The following is an 18,157-nucleotide window of genomic DNA, read 5'->3' as shown; positions in this document are numbered from 1 at the left end:
CAAGTTACTGAGGTTTCATCTGAGAACTCTTCTTTTCCAAACCTCAGCTTCACAGTCACATATCTCTCACCACATGCTGCCACAGCAGCTTTCGATTACACCAGGGAGATGTCCAAGATGTTGAATTTGAATGCAGATAGCACAGATACACAGTTACCGCCCACTCTGTCTCCTTTATCAGAGGCATCCGTATGGGCTGTTTTTTTCCTACCTGTGCTTTCCACTGCCTGATGTCTAGGCTGACGTGCGACAGCTGTGTATCCACATGAAGATGTGTGGCAGCTACTGTGAAATCCCTTATCACCTCTTTACCATAATGTTTACCTCAGTGTCACTGAGACAGACACGTGGGCCGCGATTTTTTTTCAGTGTATGTCGGTAAATAAAAATTAAAAAAAGACTGAATACTGAACTTACTGAATACAAGATGTGTCAGATGGGTTTTGTCGGGAAGAGCAATACTGACGATAATAATGATAATGATAATGATAATGATAATGATAATAATAAATATAATAATAATAATAACCTTTATTTACATAGGACCCTTCAAAACATAGTTACAAGGTGCTTCACAAGTTAAAAATTGAAGGTAAACAACAGAAAACGATTAAAAGCTATTTGAAGATCACACAGCATTAGACAATATTAGAGCCCAAATATAAGAATACAAATGTTACAGATTAGGAAAGAAAGAAAATTAAAATAAATGACTATAAAATTATCAAGAAAATGTTAAATCATAGCTGGATTAAAAATAAATAAAGCTGAAGATCAAAGGTCCTGAGTATGCACACGTTGAGAGATTTGAAAGAGGATAAAGAGTTTAAACCTCAATTCAAAATGACACTACAAATAATTCAACCTGTGAGCGAAAGGTTTGAAATTCTCTTGTTAGAGGCGTTTTTAAAATGATTCCTTGATCACAGTTTCCGGACACTTCAGACACGCGTCAGGTCTCCACTGCTCTCTACTTGATCCAGACACAGACACAAGGGGACAGCATTCAGCCGTCTACCATCACCTCACTCTTTCACTTTTGATTGGCTGGAACATTTTACCACACGTAGTTACCATATGTTGCGCACTGTGAAATAAAGGCCTCACAGTGGAAGAGCTAGTGCTTTATTTCCAAAGATTAAACAGACTGATATCTGATGCGATACGACTGATTTTGTTTTCCTAAAAGAAAAAACTTTTCTTTCGTAAATGGAACCGTGAATAGCTGGTCGCAGCTATACAGTGGTGCTGTCACGCTCTCACGCTTCACAATGGAAGGTGATGGCTCACAGATGCATGAGAAAATACATGAACGCCACAGAAATCTAAGTCAAGGTCAACCAATGAGAGAGAGACTTGTGCAGTCAGAGCGCATACACTGCAAAGCTCCGGACTGTAACTACAGGCCTGAGCTGCAGCACAGTTTCCTCAGACATTAGTTGGTTGGAAAGTGAGTCAGGTAATCTGGTGGCGCCCTCCCCCCCACCTCCCCCTGAACCCCCGCGGCCTCCACAGCCACTTCCTCCCCCAGTTTACAAACACACAACTCTGTGGGTGTTTTTTCAAAGCGGCTTCTTCGAACAGACACACAGCTGAAGGGAAAGTGCAACAGCGGGTGCATGAGCAATGTGTGACAAATAATAATTCAGAAAGTGATGGGGCTTTTGCACGGGGGCCCGTCGACATGCTGGTGATGACTTGAAAAGGGCAATCTATGGCATAGACGATAAATAAAGTGTGCTGATCTGAATAATAATAAATAAAAATGATCAACTTTGTTTCTGTAGCGCCTTAAAACCAGTTGCAAGGTGCTTCTTTGCACGTGGATTGATTGTGGGATTTATAACATTTGAATCTCTGATCTCAAGGGATTAAAAGTTCTGCAACATAAAACAGAGTCGGATCATGTAGCGTGTATCTAAGAGTGATCAATTCAATCTTAAATATATTAAGATAAATATAATTTGGAGTGTCAGAGTCCTAATCAAAAGAGTCATACTGCTGCACTGCAAAACCAATGTCTCTGCATGTGCAGCCAAACCAAACCCAATATATCAAATTCACTGTTATGTGTCACTGTGGCATTTAAAAAAATCTTCTCCACATATTGTGTCATGTGGTTGGACTGAGTGGGTGAGACTCTGCTGCTACTGAGCAGAAGCTCTTGCGAGGCCTCACCTGACACGGCAGGAAGTGAGTTCACTTCACCGCGGAAAGAATGACCCGAGGAAAGACCAAAGAAAACCAGCAGACCTTTTCCATGATTATCTGTTTATTTCCTTATTTTCTAGACATTATTGTACAACAATACAACATCATTAAAAGCAGTTTTGTCATTCGCTCTGCCACTGCAGGAATAATAAATAAATGGTGCGAAAGTGCGTGTTACAGCAAGGACGAAAAGAACAGGTTATTTTGAGTTTTGGAGGAAAATTTGTTAATTGAGTTTCTTTAACATCTATGATGAGACATTTTAGAAATTAATTTAAATTATGTACATTCTTACTCCAAACCTTTAGCTTCGTGGAAATTGAGTGAGATTAAGTCTCTCTGCAATACATTACAAGTCCTTTGTCTCAATTTCTCTGTAGACATTGGAAACAGAAAGTAAAAAGAAGTTCTGACAACACAGAGAGTAATGCACAATACATTTCTGCATAATGCAGACACACGGGTAATGAGGGGAGAGTACCAAAATCGCCTTATATGTACAAAGTTGTACCAGTGACAGAGTAAAACTGAGAGTGATGAGTCAAAGCTTTCACTTTGTAATAATGATGAGGATCTGTGTGATATTTAAATCATAAATGCACCAAAGAAGTTCTCATAGGATTTGTGTCGCTGGATTTTCGAGGTGTTGCGGACTCTCACTAACAGAGCATCGTCTTTGTAAAGGTGGAACACTCCGCCCAGGTAACTGTTGGATTGTTGTTCGCTCTTTTTCGAGGGGTATTTCCTGGACCTCTGGAGGGTGATACTTTTCCCAGGATACTTTTGAGTATTCATATCGACAGAGTGGTAAAATGTGCCCCCCTCCGAGAAGAAAACCTTTGAATAGACATAGTAATAACCCTCCTTCTGAATGATAAGGCTTCCATCTTTGTAGGCCATGTCATAGAGTATGGGCTCTGCAATCATGCTCCACTCCATGATCTCCTGTCCATGAACTACATCATTTCCATCTGGAGAGAAAAAACAGGGACAATGTGAAGTTTGATTATTTCAAAATAGACATTATAAATGACACTTGGACAATGGATAAGACAAAGACAATGGTCTCACCTGTCAGATGTGCGACTGGTTTGGAAGGAAGAATATCATAACTGGGCGATTTAGTGGTAGAAGTAACATCTTCACCTGTGGGAGGACCAGACACAATGTCTCTAATGTGAACTAAATACACAAAGTACAAATAAATGTGCTTCGAGGAAAAAAGCAGGGACATACCTCCAGTGAGCTTGGAGAACGATGCTGAGGCAGCCTGCAACGTAAACAAACATGATTTACCTCTTGGTCGTGTGTGTGTTTGTGAGCGAGCACATCCAGATTCGGTCACCACTGATGGACAGGTGACAGAGTTGAAATGCAAAATACTATAATCTCACCCAACGTAAGCATATATATACTTTTACATAATTATGTATATAAATATATACACACACACACATTTGGTGAACAAGTGGTGAAAGCAAAAGATGCTCCCTTTGAAAAGATCACTACTTAGATTTTATGATGTGCCACTTTTTGACAGATAGATAGATAGATAGATAGATAGATAGATAGATAGATAGATAGATAGATAGATAGATAGATAGATAGATAGATAGTTGGGTTGGTCCACCTTTTGTTTTTCTATGGTTTGAACTGTATGTGTAACAAGGCAGTGCAGGTCTTTAGTAACAAGGTAGATGACATTTGTGTCACAGGAAATAGACCACTTCCTTTTCGTCACTGTCCCATGTATGAAGAGTAGATTCATGTGCATACTTGCAAAATAGTGGTGACCCCGCAGCCCCATGACTGCTGCCCTCAGTGGAGTTCCTGATAAATAGGCCGGGCTTCAATGTACTTCTCCATCTCCACTCTTCCCGATAATAGTGGAATACATTCACTGTCAGCAGTTAAGGGGGAAAAAACATTCATTCATAGGGTTGGAGTAAATGCCCGCTTTAGTTCTGTCACGAGGGTCCACTGATGATTTTTGCTTCAGAAAACCAGAACGAGATCTCCACATGTAAATGCTGATTAAAGAGAAGGGTCAGGGCAAAGTGTGGGCCTACTTCTTTTTCACAATAAACTGATTTTTTTTTTAAGCTTCACCATACATCCGTCACGACACTTTGGGAGAATTTGATCAAAACCTGACTTTTGGACAAGAGTTATTTTCACATCGATTATGGAACAGAGACTTTCCTATAACAAATGACTCTGTTAAATACATGTAGTAAATGTCCTTGCAGTTCTATCCTGTAAGTTACATTTTATTAATAAAACTCATTTAAATTTGACAGCGCAAACAAAACTTCCTCATCACGAACACATATTTCATGACATTTATGTTTAAAGCTCACGTATTTTAATGTTTTTCTCATTAACGTTTGACCTCAGTAGTATATTACATTTGTATATCAGATCAAAGTATGATACACAAGAGTCAAGAAATTAAAGAATTTCTGTTTTGTAGGAAAAAACTGTGTAAAGTCATTTTAAAATAATTAAAAGTTGAATTTTCAAACGGGCGGTACATCTGAATGAGACCTTATAAAGCCAGAGAGATTCAAATTATGCAGCAAATAATTGTGACATCCATTAAATGAGACTTTACAAAGTTCATACTCACAGGTTCGAGAAAGTAGAGACGGTAGATGAAGCAGGCTTCGATGGTCATGCCACACAACGCCACGCTCACCAGCAGGAACAGCAGGGTCTGCACCACCCCTGCTCGCCGTTGCCTCTGGCCCAGCCTGGGCAGTGTATGAGGCCGGGTGGCACGGCTGTCCACCACGTACACATTGGGATTCTCCTGCTTGACCATACCTGCGATGCTCTGTCTGTAACTGAAAACAATGGACTAAGTGTGTAGACGTCCTCCAGAAGTTGTCAGAGGTTGTTGCTTCACAGAGGCCGTGGAGGGAGGGAGAGAGAGAGACAGAGAGAGAGAGAGAGAGAGAGAAGTGTGAAGAGGCAGCAGAATGGGTGGGCTCACTTGTGATTGGTTCAAGTGAACACGGCTCACCAGTAGTCAGATGAAGAACAAACTCAGATATAGAAATCCTGAGATGTGTGAGATATTGAAATCTTGAGACCCCTTTCAGAGGCTGCCAGAGATCCACCTGTCTGCATTCAGCAACATGAAAATCCTACTAAGGTTGACTTTCCTATTTGCAGCTGCAGAACCTGACAAACGACCAGATATGACGGTGGAGGCCAATGACAAGCAGGAGACACACTCAACCCCCCCCCCCACCCCCATCAGACCCCCACTCTACTGTAGCAATGTTGAAATATCTCCATTCACACTTCCTCTCTCACTCCCACACACTTGCAGTGATTTCTCTCATGACCAAAAGTGAGATCAAGATTTTAAAGGTTCAGCGTGCAGAATCTAGTGACATTTAGTGATGAAGTTTCATGTTGCAGCTGAACACCCCTCACCCTTCCCTTCCAAACACGAGAGCGAACCTGTGGTAGCCTTCAGTTGTCGTAAAAACTCAAAAGGTCCTTAGTTTGTCCAGTCTGGGCTACTGTAAAAAACTAGGCGGCCTCCGTAGAGAGGACCCACTTCTGATGTAAAAATAAAATATTTAAATATAAAGGGCCCATTTTGGGGTAGAGAAAACAACAATTTGTACAGTTTGTACATCACCCTGATTATTTTATATTCAATTTCTGCCAATAGATCCCTTTCACCTAAATCTTACACACCAGACCTTTAATCTCGGCTACTTTCATGCTTATGGGGCGTCAGACTTTTCACCCACGTGGGCTCAGACGTATACTTTGGCATTCAGGGTCATTCTTGGTGAGGGGATAAGGATGGAGTCCAGTTCCTAAACTTTGAGGTGACATTTAATCAACATCTGACTGTATTAATGAAGATGCAGCACCGAAGTACAAGTCCACAAAGCCAAATTAAAAGTTAAACAAATCCAGTAACCAGAGGGTCGGTGCTTCGACCCCTGGCTGCTCTGTTCTGCGTGCCGAAGTTGGACTTGGACTTGGTTTGGATGAATGGCAAAGGTGGTCATCAACACTGAAGAAGCTTTATCAGACCTCTCTGCTGCTGCTAAGACACAATCTGCAGGTGCCACTGTTGGAGAGGGAGAAGGGAGGAGCTGGTTTGTGTCGGACAACAAATACGTTTAAACCAGATTCATGACAAGCTAACTCAAACTAACACACTAACACAGGCTCATCACTCAGACGGACAGCTTCTCCATATTCAATTTACCTTGTGTCTGTGTGTGTGTGTGTGTGTCTCTCTCTCTGTGTGTGTATGTGTGTGTGTCCATGCACATGCAGTCCCACCCCAGGAGGAGAAGAAAGACAATCATAGCAAAAGGGAGAAGCTCAGAATGAGACTGATCAGATAAATAACTTAGTTTTATTATATCTCACACATGCCAGTCTGATTTGGAAGTAGACTTAAGGGCTGTATAAAAATCCCAAAGTGCCATATCGGGCCCAGCGGCTGCTATAGTTAAATACCATTACAGTTTCCCTACATAAATATTAAAAATCTAAATATCCAGATTTTTTATGTGAATCTCTGTCACTGATGTAACCACTCCCATGTCAAGCTTTCTGTCTGTTCTGACACCCACAGCTCCATCTATAGGATAAAACAGGACACGACACGCACAAAATCCTCTTCTACTTGCTCAGAAAAGGAACAGGTAACAAACTATTATGGACTCTTTTGAAAAACGCGATGAAATAAGAAAAAGAGGAACCATTACAGTCAGTGCAGCCCATTGACCCCCAGGTGTAAACAAAGCTTTGTGCACCTTGACACCTCTGTGCCTCTCTGTTTTGCATGTGGCTGCTGTCCAGAGTGCAGCGCTCCATTGGTCCACACAGATAGTGGCTGCACTCACTCAGCTTTGAGAGGTGAGCCAGTGCCTATCAGCCTCCTCTGCAGCCGTCACAGTATGAGAGAAAGCAGTTTCAGACAGGGAGTGAAATAGTTTTGTTGTCAATGTGCAACGTAGGAGAAGAAAGGGGCTGAGAAAGGAGGTGGGAGTGGAGTAAATGGACAATGCAGTGCGACCGGAGGATGATGAGTGTGTCTGCACAGCTCTGTTTGCTGGCATGTGTCACTCTCACTGGACACTTGACTTTGGCTTTGGGCTCAAATCAAGACGTGGAATTGACATTTCTGTTACCTGCCGGCAGCACCGAGTGTTTCTACCAAACCACCGCGAGTAACGACACCATGGAAGTGGAATATCAGGTGAATATAAATGTCTTTCTTTCTCCCTTGTTTGTCTTCCACGGTGACAGTGTAATGTTGTGGTTGAGGTTTTGATTAAGCTTGAAGAAGCTTTGTGAATCGTGTCTAACTGAAAAACAAGTGGACAGGTTCTGGACTTTGGTCTTGTAGGCATATGCAGAGAGATACAACACCTTATCACCGGAGATAAGGAAGAAGTAGAAAAAAGCGGCTCGTGTAGTGTAATTACAGCTTTGGGGCGTGAGCTGATTGTTTGGAATGAAAATGCCAAGATAACTGTGAATTGTTGGTAACCGGAATATTCTGCATGACCTCTGAGCTTTAAAAAAAAAAGCTGTAAACCCATTTAGTCAAACTGACCTTTGTCTCCCCTTGTGCATTGTGGTGAATGAAACCATCCACTTTTTATTGTCCTTTTGTTTCACTGTCTTCCTGTTGCAAAATATTTATTGTTGATTACAACTTTTATGGTGTCATCGCCTTCGCCAAGGTGCGTTCACTTGCAGGATTACACAAAAACTATAGTCACATATTAACATAACTCAGTGGAAGGATGTGGTGTGGGTCGGGGAGGAATCCACTGAATTTTGGTGTGGATCCGAACCAGCGGACGTCAACAACATGGCGTTTTTAAACATTTTATATTGTTTTTCCAGACAAATATTCATGGCTCTTGATGAAAAAAATCAGGCAGATTTAGGGGAGTTATGTCTATGAACGTGTGAAATTTGGTGCAGTTTGATGGGGGACTGTTTGGCCTCGGCGGAGGTAAATGCTCTGAGTGCCATTTCACCTTTATTATTTACTCACTGTCCTACAGGTGATAGCCGGGTCCGGTCTGGCCGTTGGTTTTGACCTCATCTCACCCAGCGGACACCGGGTGGTCTCTGACTTCAGGCAATCTGAAGGCATCCACACGTGGGTCACCTTCATGCTTTCCAGCAACCGCCTCCTTTTGGTGTGATGCTCAGTCCCTGTAATAGGCCGACTCTTTATTTGTATCGAAAAGCAATCATCCAGAAATCGGAAGCAAGCATTAAAGTAGCACTTGAGAGTTGACTCCCCGAAAAACGTGAGAACCTGTAGAAGAAATACTTGATTTCAGATCTCGTAAATGTATCATCAGACAGATATTTTTGAGAACATTTAATACGCTCTTCTATTGTGTTGTGTCTTAATAATGAATCATACAATGTTGTTGAGAGAAAATCCCCTCTGTAACACCTTTTTTCTTTCCTGCAGGATGACTCACACAGAGAATGGAGATTACCGGCTGTGTTTCGACAACAGCTTCAGTAAAATGTCGGTGAAGGTTGTGTTCTTTGGGGTGAGCGTCAGGCCAAACAGCCAGAGCAGTGGAAGTAGAGGCCGAGTCGAGTGGGAGGACATGGCCATGACTGACAGCCTGGTGGAGTACAAACTGGAGGACATCAGGGTGAGAGGGAAACACAGGGAGCTTTGATTTCCCCTTCACCTCCCACTTCTCTTTCATATCCTCCTCCGCTGTTCTGTTCTTCCTCTTCCAGGCGACGATGGACTCCGTGTACCAGCGACTGGAGAAAACCCGTCAGGTCCAGGCCTCGCTGCGGGCCTTCGAGGCGAGGGACCGCTTCCTTCTGGAGGACAACCTGTGGCGGGTGTCCTTCTGGTCCTGCCTCAACCTGCTCGTCATGCTCACTGTTGCCGCCACTCAGATCTACACCCTGCAACGTCTCTTTGACAGCAACAAGCGGACGTGCACCTAGTCGCAACACAACTGTTTCACTGACCTCCAGCTGACACCTCACTGCTCTCACACTGGAGAGCTGGACGTTCAATTGACATGTGAGCTGAACTTAAAGGGATGAACTGATTCATCATGCGCTGAGGAACTTTTTAAATTACTGCCAAAGATACTGCTTATGTTTTGAATGTTTGGTCCAGTCGTACCAACACCTGAATCTCTGACTTACAGTACTGGAATATGCACAAATCGAAGGTTGTGCATAAAGATGGACGCCGCAGCTCCACTTCCTCCCGCGATCCAGAAATGAAGCCCAAATGACCCGCAGATGAAAGCTGCCATCTCCTGCGGACGATGATCAAGTGTTTCACCCCATTTTAATAGCAACAAATAAACCTAAAAATGTCAAAACCCCCTTATTTCACATGTGCTTTGGCTTCTTTTGTTGTTTTTTGGCCCCTGTCCCATCCACGATCATGGAGGAGGCGGAGTTTATGACCTACATTATATTGTGCCGGCCACAAAGGTGCGATCACCACATTTTGGCTTCATTTTTGGGGAGCTGTGATACACACAGATACTTGACGCACTGAGATCTGTTAATAATGTAATCGGTGAAGCTTTTAACCAAAACCTTTTCTCACTGAATGTTGTTTTTATTGAATTTCAGATCTTACAATTTACAACATTACTAGAACCTATATGACAAAGCAAAAAACATCAGCTCCTGACCGACATCCTTTTCTTTGTACTAAGCCTTAAGCTGTTTAAAAAGACAAAAATAAACAACGTCACTGATCAATTTCTCCACTTGGATGTTAAACAACCAGATCAAATCTTGCAGACAATTAACTTTTTCATTTCCTCGCCATTATTTGGATGCACTGTCATTTATCTCAAGTTGTTTGCAGTCAAATAAAAAATGCAGTCGACAAGACCTATTGTGTATTCAGATCACAAATATTGTTTCCTCTCGCCATGATGGGAATCAATGGGACTGCTCAGCTTCCTGAGGCATCGTTAACCTGTTCTGTCATAAATCATAATCAGTGGCAATACTTCACAAAGCAGACGTTACAATAACAAACATGTTGAACTGCTCATGTCTTGGCACTTTATCTGGTCATTTATCCCTAAAAGTAAAATCATACTGTACATCAATCTGCATTTTTATTGACAGGCCTCTGGATATAAACTAGTAAACATCTGTAGTGGATTGAGGTGTTATAGTCACTCTGTAACCAGCTGTGCAAATACTACAATATTTTTAGTGCTCAGAAATATTTTAGACAACATTCACTGTAGGAAAAAAACTTCAGTTTAAAGTTTGACGCTTCAGTAACTATTGAGGTACTACTGACAGCATCAGATTAACTGTGTGGGTCTGTTGACATTTGTCAGGAGAGTTCTGGGTGAGCTGAAAATAAAAGATATGTCGCTCCTCTGTGGTTCTGCTGTTGTTGTGGATCGAGGCGATTTCATGTCCGCTGCAGGCTGCACAGTCGAGGTCACCACAGGTTTCGACGGGGAGCCGGGCGCCTGTTCAGGGACAATCAGCCAACGTTAATGTTTTAACCTTGTGACTCGCACTCTGACAGGTGACATTACAGGACCCAGTCATCGGAACGGCGAGGGAATTGGTGAAGAGGCAATCCTGTGAGGGGGCTTAGAGATCATCCTCCACTCTCACGGGAAAGGTTTGATTAGACACATTATTTATTCATTCATACAGCAACTTGGGAGAAAGACTACTTCAGCAAATATTTGGTTCTGTGAAAGATGAGATTTGATTTTAATTCTATATAAATTAATCTATAAAATAAAATATTCACCCTCCTTGTAAGCTTTTGTTATATTCTTCAAAATCGGAACAAAGCGGATCACTTCTTCCCTTTTTTATAGACACTGAAAAATCTACTACTATGAAAAGGTTTTGATTCTTTTGTTCATCACTTGGTATATGTTGAAAATGTGCATACGTGCTGAGGAACAGCGACCACCATCCGAGCGGTGCCTCTCTGAAGCAGGGAGGCTGCCGGTAGAGGGTTGCCATAGGAACATGAGCTGCTTTATGTCAGTGTGTATTGGATTAGTTGTGGAGACGGAGAAAAGTGAGGAGAGGAAACCCAGGAGGGGCGCTACAGTACATCATCTGATTGAGAGAGAGAGAGAGAGAGAGAAAGAGTGGATCAAACAGGACACAAGGAGACACCAACCACCTGAGCCAGTCCCTTTATTGTACACAACACCTCTTTATTTACTCTCTTTTCGGAATTAGGTCATTTTTTTGTTTATTCAAATCAATCCATTGCTACAGAGGCACTTGACAAAAGGTTTGCAAAACAAAAAAAGAAAAGAGATTTTTGCAGGTTGGTTTCCAACCCCTTCCACCAGATCCAGAGAGGGGAGGGAAAGAGGAAGGATACAACTCAATGTATAACAGGGCATTTACAGTCTGTTCTCTCAGGAACGGCTCAAGTGACAGGCACAAGGAAATAAGCCAGTAGAACTGAACCAGAACTTTTAAAACATTAATTACTTTGTGAACCGGAGGTCTAACGTGTTGATTCTTCAGTTTAAAGATTCAGTGCCATTTTATAAGAACATTTTTAATTTCTGGCGTGTGTCACTGAAAGCCAGACCTGTAGAGAAATGCAGGGGGAAGATAAAAAAAACAAAACACATTCTGTCTTGAGAGTCTGTGGTTTTGGGAATTTTTTTGATTTTTCTTGTCGGGTTGTATAATTAAGTTTCAGTCCTCTGTGGTTAGAACCATGACAAGTCGAGACAGCTTCTCAAGACAGGATGCGCCTTCGTACACCACAACTCCCACCACCCTCTCACCATATCTACTGATCAAACCAAAAATGGAAACATCCAGATTATCAATGTCACCCTCCCCCACTTTTTTCCCCCAACACACCTAAAAATGTTAATGAAAAAAAAATGTGTTTTAAATGGTCAGAGACCAAACAAATGAAATTCATATCAAATGATCACAGCTGCGTGTTGAGCCCCGAGTGCCCTCCCAAAACATGTTTAGACAATAAACAGAGGATTCATCCCTGTAGCAGAATCTAAAACAGTCCAATAGAAGCTGAGGGGTCCTGGTAATATATATATATATATATATAGTGATACACAGCTGATACAATTGCGGCCAAATCATCAGAAGAAATAACAAATGCCCAGGTTATAAATAATGCACCAGGAGATGAGCAATCTCTTTTTCCCTACATCTGAAGCTAATGAAGTGACTGTGTTAGTGCTTCCTCTTAATGACAAGTCGTATGGGCTTCAATTATGTTTTTTGTCATCATCCCTGCAATTAAATGAAATACAAGTGCTAACTCCCCAGTATAGGCCAGCTATATACAATATGTTTTAATATATGGAAGCAGGACTGATAGCAATAATTCATGTTCCAGAGTGAGATGTGCCAACTCCTCTATGCTTCATACCTCCATTATACTCTACATCACAGACCTGTCCTCATTGACACCCCCCCACCGCTTCACTGAGTTTTATCTTCTCCGAGAGGAAACTGTGCTGTGTGTTCCGTTTTTTATGAGCCAGCTAATCCAGGAATGAACAAAGTCTACCCGAAGGCTCAAGGCCTCGTTGGGGTTCAACGGAGAATAAAGGGATTTAAAATACAAGGCTTTCGCGACTCGGAATTAGCGGAGAGAGAGAGAGCGCCCCACAAAGTCTTGCTTGCTCCCCTGGGTTTTTGTGCATAGTGTTCTGGTAACGGACGATAACATCCCTGTTACGTGTGGCTGGTTGTAAGGCTGAGATGGCTAGAAGTGCTTGGATTGTACTGGTCAATCTGGCTGACATCTTTTCATTGTGGAAGAATATTTTACAAGATGGGGAAGCTGTAGGTTCCTCGCTCAGTCTCATGCGACCCTGCCTCTGTGTCTCCTCATGCTTTGCTTCAGCTGAGATTAGATTTTTTTCTTTTTTAAAGCTACATTTATAATGGTCATTAAAAAGGACAAAGCCACTCAAATAAAATAACACGGGGGGGGGGAATTGTAATCAACACCTTCAGAATTACAACAGTGATAATAAGCTATTGTTTTTTCAGTATGAAATCAGTTAGGAAATGAAAACCCAGTGAAACATTAACAACCGGTTATGTGTGTATATCACACAGTGATCTATTCTCGGGCATCTAAAAAGGCTGAGGGAGGGGAGAGGAACGCCAGCCAGCAACACTTAATAAGTTATTTGATGGGACCCTGCATGAAACCTTGTCAGTGGAAATTAAGCAATTTTTACAATAAAAAAGCCTGAATTTGATAAATCGTCTCCATCTAACTGATCAGCTGGGTTTCATTTTGTGTTACACACTTTCCACAGCAGTCAAATGTAATATTCCAGTGGTTATGGGCTTGCTTTCTTTCTTTCATGTGCACTGATAAAGACAGTATTAGCAGCTTATTAACATTGCTTGAATAGACTTTAATACGGCTGGACGATGCACAGTGTGCACCGCTATCATTCAGCCCCTCCCCTCGGGTCCCTGCCCTATAGTGTGCCGATACACACACCCACGCACAAACGCACACACATAGGTGGGAATGGCCACAGGTCTAGTCTAGCAGGGAGTGCTCAGCAGGGCGGATAATGGTGGGCCGGTGAGAAGGAGCGCCGGGGGGTCTTCGGCTGCAACAAGGAGAGAAGATAAAGCAAAAAAAGAGTGAGACGTGCTCACAGAGAGATGGTGGAGAAACTGAAACATCCCGACAGAGTGAAAATAGAGGAGTTGAGGACATGAAGACATACAGACCTAAAAGAGAGATACAGACCTAAAACTGAGAGGAGAATGAATTCAGAGAAATTATTGTAAATATAAAGATAGGAAACTAGTCAGTGTGAAAAATGGCGCCTTTGACTCTTGAAAGACAGAGGAGGAGGAGATTTTGGTGACAAAACGTTACAAATACAGTGAAATAAAACAGAATAAACATACAAGATACTGATGATGACATCATGATACTGATGATGACGTCATCAGTATCATGATGTCGACATCATGATACTGATGATGACATCATGTAAAGTCGTACCTGGGTACACCGGGTGGGACACGGGCTGGCCGGGAGGGGATCTGGGGGGGTGCGCTGAAGGGATCCTGGTGGCTGTTGAAGGCGTTGAGGGGTTGGCCTGGGCGAGAGGGGATTGGTGGTGCACCAAAGGCAGGAGAGGGGTTAAGCGAGGCTCCAAAGGCAGGGGAAGGGTTCAGGGGTGGTCCTGGTGTCGGCCCCCCTCGGACAGCAGGTGGGCGGTTGGGGGCCGGGGCAGTTGAAGGGGGTGGCCTGCGCTGAGGGGTTGGGCTGAGAGAAGAACATGACATAGTAAAATGAAATGAATGTCTGATTAATTCTCCTGCATTTTTATCAGAGCCCACTCTAGAAGAAAATTCTAGGGTTAGTTTTGATGCTCAAAATTAACTTAAGATATATGGATTTCACTTGAAACTACAAGATCAAAGTACATTTTTTATAGTTATTTATTTTAAAGGGGACATAGCATGCAAATTCCACTTTGTTAGTGCTTCTACAGGTTAATGTGGGTATCTGGCATGTCTACCAACCCAAAAACTCTGGGAAAAAAACACTCGCGCGTTTTGTTATAGTTCCTCTAAGTCAGAAACGTCATGCTTGAGCGACTCGATTGAGCTTCCTGGGTTTTGTGTCGTAACAAGGCACTGGAAGTCTCCCTACATGGTCTTGGCCCAACCCCCACCCCCCGTCCCCCCACACTCATTACGCCGGGTTTACACCGGAGGCAGCGAGGCAGCGCAGCGCCGTTCCCAAGCGCGCAGCCGCCTGGCTGTTCACACGGGACGAGCATTTCTCCGTGCTGGTCAGCCCGCGATTCACTCACATGTGTCATTTGTCTGGATCGTTGGGACTGGGAGGCTGCAGCAGTTGCTCGGGCTCGGGCGCTCGCTCTCCCATGCCTGAGCTGGAATTTGTGTCAGCGCCACACAGCCAACAGTGTGGAAGACTTCCGCAGTGTTCAGCACTACTGTACGCCGGGTTAACACCGGACGCGGAAGCGCCGCTGCGAGGCAGCGCAGCGCCGTTCTCAAGCGCGCAGCCGCCTGGCTGGTCACACGGGACGCGCATTTCTCCGCTGGTCAGCCCCATAGACTGTATATATAAGGTCAGCCCGCGATTCTGCTTTCTCCGCTTGTTGTTGTACCCGTTGAATGTCGGGGTTCGGGGGTAAATGATGGTCTTCATAGCCCCCCACCTCTCTCTTTCTCTCTCTGTCTGTCTGCTTGTGTGCTTGTAGTGGATGGGCAGAGGGGGACATTTAATTATGTGATTGGGAAAATTAAAACTCCAGGACAACGAAGGGGAATACAAAGTATGGGATGCATATTTGATAATTTATATCATATAAAATATGTAATTTATATCGTTTAAAATCATGGGGGGAGAGGGGGGAGGGGGGAGCTGGCTCATTAGCATTTAAAGGAACAGGCACTCAAAACAGGTCACTCTGTGGAGGGCTGTTTTATACAGGGTAAAAAGGGTGCTGTTTTAAATGATCCTTGTGATATTTTGACCAAAGTATGTTACAGACATTTCATTAAGACCCCAAGGAACCATATCAACTTGTGGTAAAATGGGCATGCTATGTCCCCTTTAATATGTAAAACTTGATTATTGTGTAAATTTGGCTGCATCATTAGATTCAGTGTTTTCCATCTGTTACCCCTCTCACCTGGCTTCTTGCATCCTGGTGTCATTTACAGGTGGGGGAACTGGGGTGGAGATGGTGGTGGTGCTGATGTCGCCAATGATTTGCAGCGCCTCCCTGAGTGCATGATACATGCGCAACATTTCGTCTCTCCGCTGGGCCTGGTCAGCCGACTCCTCCATGAGGCTGTTCTGATCCCCGGATGAGTAGAGGTAGGCCAGCAGCTCTGAGTGGATGAAATCCTTTGCCTAAATGGAAGTTAAGATTATTCAAAAATAGAAGGTGAAATCTTACATTGATTAACACTGAGAATTTATAGATGTGGAGCAACAGTAGCCCAAAAATGTTTTTCTAAAAGTGAAAGGCCAGAGAAAGGAACGGAAGAGACTAATTAACTGCAACAGAATTCATAAATCCTGGAAAAGAGCTGCTAAGTGGACAACAGTGCAAAGTTGGTGATGTGTGTGTGTGTGTGTGTGTAGCTGTTGCTGGACTGACATCAAGTGAGCACACTAGAATAATAAAACATATTAAACGCACAGTGGCCATGTAACTGTGAGCCTGCATCATAAACTCTGTTAATTAGTGTCTTCAAGGTAATGACCTTGTGTTATATATAAAAACACAGACTAACTGAACACTATTCATCACAGCGCTATGGTGCAGTGACATTTAGACCTAATTAAACTGCAGTTGATTTGATTTTAGCTCAGTTCACTGGTTTATCTGGAATTGTGACTACTTTTATTAGTAATAAGGTAATGTACGATGCTACAATTGCTAGATAATAAATAGCTAAAGGCATATAACATGCATTTATAGATACATACAGGTTCAGAGAGTTTGCACACAACTGTACAGTATTTGATTTGTAAGGAGCATATGTTTAACATGCAGTGTTATAATATTGAGATTTCAGGCCATACAGAGCAGTGAATAGAGGATTTTTATATTTTCAGTGTTCGGGTAGAGATTCAGATAGTGTGACCATTCAGTGTGAGAGGACGCACAGTGTTAATGTAACAGACTCAAAGGACCTCTTTTGTTCCCTCCGCCAAGGAGTCTATGTCTTCACCCGAGTCTGATTGTTGGTTTGTTGGTTTGTTTATTGGTCAGCAGGGATACACATATAGCAGCCAGCAGGTTTGCAAGCTTAGTTGAGAAATGGGCCAGTAAAAGAAGCCCATTACAGTTAGGTGCAGTTTATATAATATTATTTATCACTTTCACTTAAATTTTGCAATATAAGGCAAAAAGGAAATGGTGTATGAATCTTGATATAATTATGGGGATGGGATCTATAAGTTTGTCCAATGTGGTGAATTTAATCAGAATTTCTTTTTCTTTTTCCATTACAAAAGCTCGACACTAAGCCTTGGCAGGGTATGTGCTCTACTTAGTGCCTTTCTAGTTGTAGGGCCATTTTAGAACCTGAGTACTAATGGACTCACACTATTGATCATGAGATGCATGATGGTCTTGGGCACGAGGTCTCTGATGGATTTGTTGATGATGCCAATGTACGAATCCACAAGGTTGCGGATGGTTTCCACCTGTCGCTCCAACTGAGGGTCCATAGAAAATGTGTCTGCAGGAGCAGCATCTTCATTCTCCGTCTGAGCAACACACACCGACAACAATGGTGAAGCATAAACACACTCACATACCATTACATGCACTGACATGTGACTTAACTAATTCATAGACTTTGAAGAAACACAAAGCAGCACCCTCATACCTGGTCCTTCTCCGGATACACTCCCGCCCTGAGGAAAGATGATTTCCAGCTGTCCACATCCTCCTGAGAATCACAGGCCAGTTCTACTTGACGAAGATCCTTGTAGACGTTTCTGCACACACAAACAACAGAGAAACACAAGTGGTTGTGAATGTGTAGGCTAACTCCGTGCACAAGGATACGCAAGAACACAATGCTGAGGTCAATGTGCATTCAGTCTGGTTTTTAAAAAAAACACACTCTCTGTTGACAACATAACCCTGACCTTTGCTCAGTGCTGAAGATTGCGAAGGTGTGCTTTGTGGACATAAAGCCTTTCTCCACATCTCTGAGCTTCAGGTTATCCAGCGGCAGCATATACTTCTTCTCTTTTTCCTAAGATGAGACATAAAGAAACATTTATTTACAGATGACACACAATAGATAAATAAAAAAAAACCTTGAAACCTAAAGCACAGAACAGACGGATCTTCACAAACTGACTGTGTGTTTATATTTCTGTAAGGAAGAAGAAAACAGAGGA

General features: G+C 42.8%; 3 protein-coding genes across 7 annotated transcripts in view; 1 reads left to right on the top strand and 2 right to left on the bottom strand.

The window, feature by feature from the left end:
- Positions 1-2,254: 2,254 nt before the first annotated feature.
- Positions 2,255-5,147, bottom strand: tnfsf14 (TNF superfamily member 14). The gene is made up of 4 exons (XM_035179730.2): positions 4,841-5,147; positions 3,448-3,481; positions 3,283-3,357; positions 2,255-3,182 (listed from the first exon to the last, which is right to left on the bottom strand). The coding sequence occupies exons 1-4, from the start codon at positions 5,033-5,035 to the stop codon at positions 2,797-2,799; spliced, it is 690 nt and encodes a 229-aa protein (XP_035035621.1). The 5' UTR covers positions 5,036-5,147; the 3' UTR covers positions 2,255-2,796.
- A 1,967-nt stretch (positions 5,148-7,114) lies between these two features.
- On the top strand, positions 7,115-9,585 carry LOC118122973 (transmembrane emp24 domain-containing protein 1-like). The gene is made up of 4 exons (XM_035179960.1): positions 7,115-7,453; positions 8,274-8,371; positions 8,696-8,888; positions 8,980-9,585. The coding sequence occupies exons 1-4, from the start codon at positions 7,259-7,261 to the stop codon at positions 9,196-9,198; spliced, it is 705 nt and encodes a 234-aa protein (XP_035035851.1). The 5' UTR covers positions 7,115-7,258; the 3' UTR covers positions 9,199-9,585.
- Positions 9,586-9,828: 243 nt separating this feature from the next.
- Positions 9,829-18,157, bottom strand: part of dnm2a (dynamin 2a) — a 28,673-nt gene continuing 20,344 nt past the window's right edge. For 4 of the 5 annotated variants that reach the window (XM_047343730.1, XM_047343731.1, XM_047343733.1 and 1 more), the window contains 6 exons: positions 17,900-18,009; positions 17,635-17,746; positions 17,348-17,512; positions 15,921-16,144; positions 14,252-14,518; positions 11,393-13,847 (listed from right to left, as the gene is read on the bottom strand). In XM_047343730.1, coding sequence (XP_047199686.1) covers positions 13,775-13,847; positions 14,252-14,518; positions 15,921-16,144; positions 17,348-17,512; positions 17,635-17,746; positions 17,900-18,009 — 951 coding nt within the window. In that variant the 3' untranslated portion in view covers positions 11,393-13,774. Of the gene's footprint in view, positions 10,716-11,392; positions 13,848-14,251; positions 14,519-15,920; positions 16,145-17,347; positions 17,513-17,634; positions 17,747-17,899; positions 18,010-18,157 lie in introns of those variants that run through there. The other variant, XM_047343732.1, reaches the window with a different exon arrangement.

Source organism: Hippoglossus stenolepis, chromosome 16 (assembly GCF_022539355.2).
Source record: "Hippoglossus stenolepis isolate QCI-W04-F060 chromosome 16, HSTE1.2, whole genome shotgun sequence".
Lineage (NCBI taxonomy): Eukaryota > Metazoa > Chordata > Actinopteri > Pleuronectiformes > Pleuronectidae > Hippoglossus > Hippoglossus stenolepis.
This window is presented reverse-complemented; position numbering and strand designations above follow the sequence as displayed.

Coding starts and splice junctions, on each gene's coding strand:
- LOC118122973 (XM_035179960.1), top strand. CDS start 7,259: ATGCAGTGCGACCGGAGGATGATGAGTGTGTCTGCACAGCTCTGTTTG. Junction 8,372..8,695: donor CAATCTGAAGGCATCCACAC/GTGGGTCACCTT, acceptor TCTTTCCTGCAG/GATGACTCACACAGAGAATG. Junction 8,889..8,979: donor ACAAACTGGAGGACATCAGG/GTGAGAGGGAAA, acceptor TTCCTCTTCCAG/GCGACGATGGACTCCGTGTA.
- tnfsf14 (XM_035179730.2), bottom strand. CDS start 5,035: ATGGTCAAGCAGGAGAATCCCAATGTGTACGTGGTGGACAGCCGTGCC. Junction 3,482..4,840: donor GTCTCTACTTTCTCGAACCT/GTGAGTATGAAC, acceptor TTTACGTTGCAG/GCTGCCTCAGCATCGTTCTC. Junction 3,183..3,282: donor ACCAGTCGCACATCTGACAG/GTGAGACCATTG, acceptor TTTTCTCTCCAG/ATGGAAATGATGTAGTTCAT.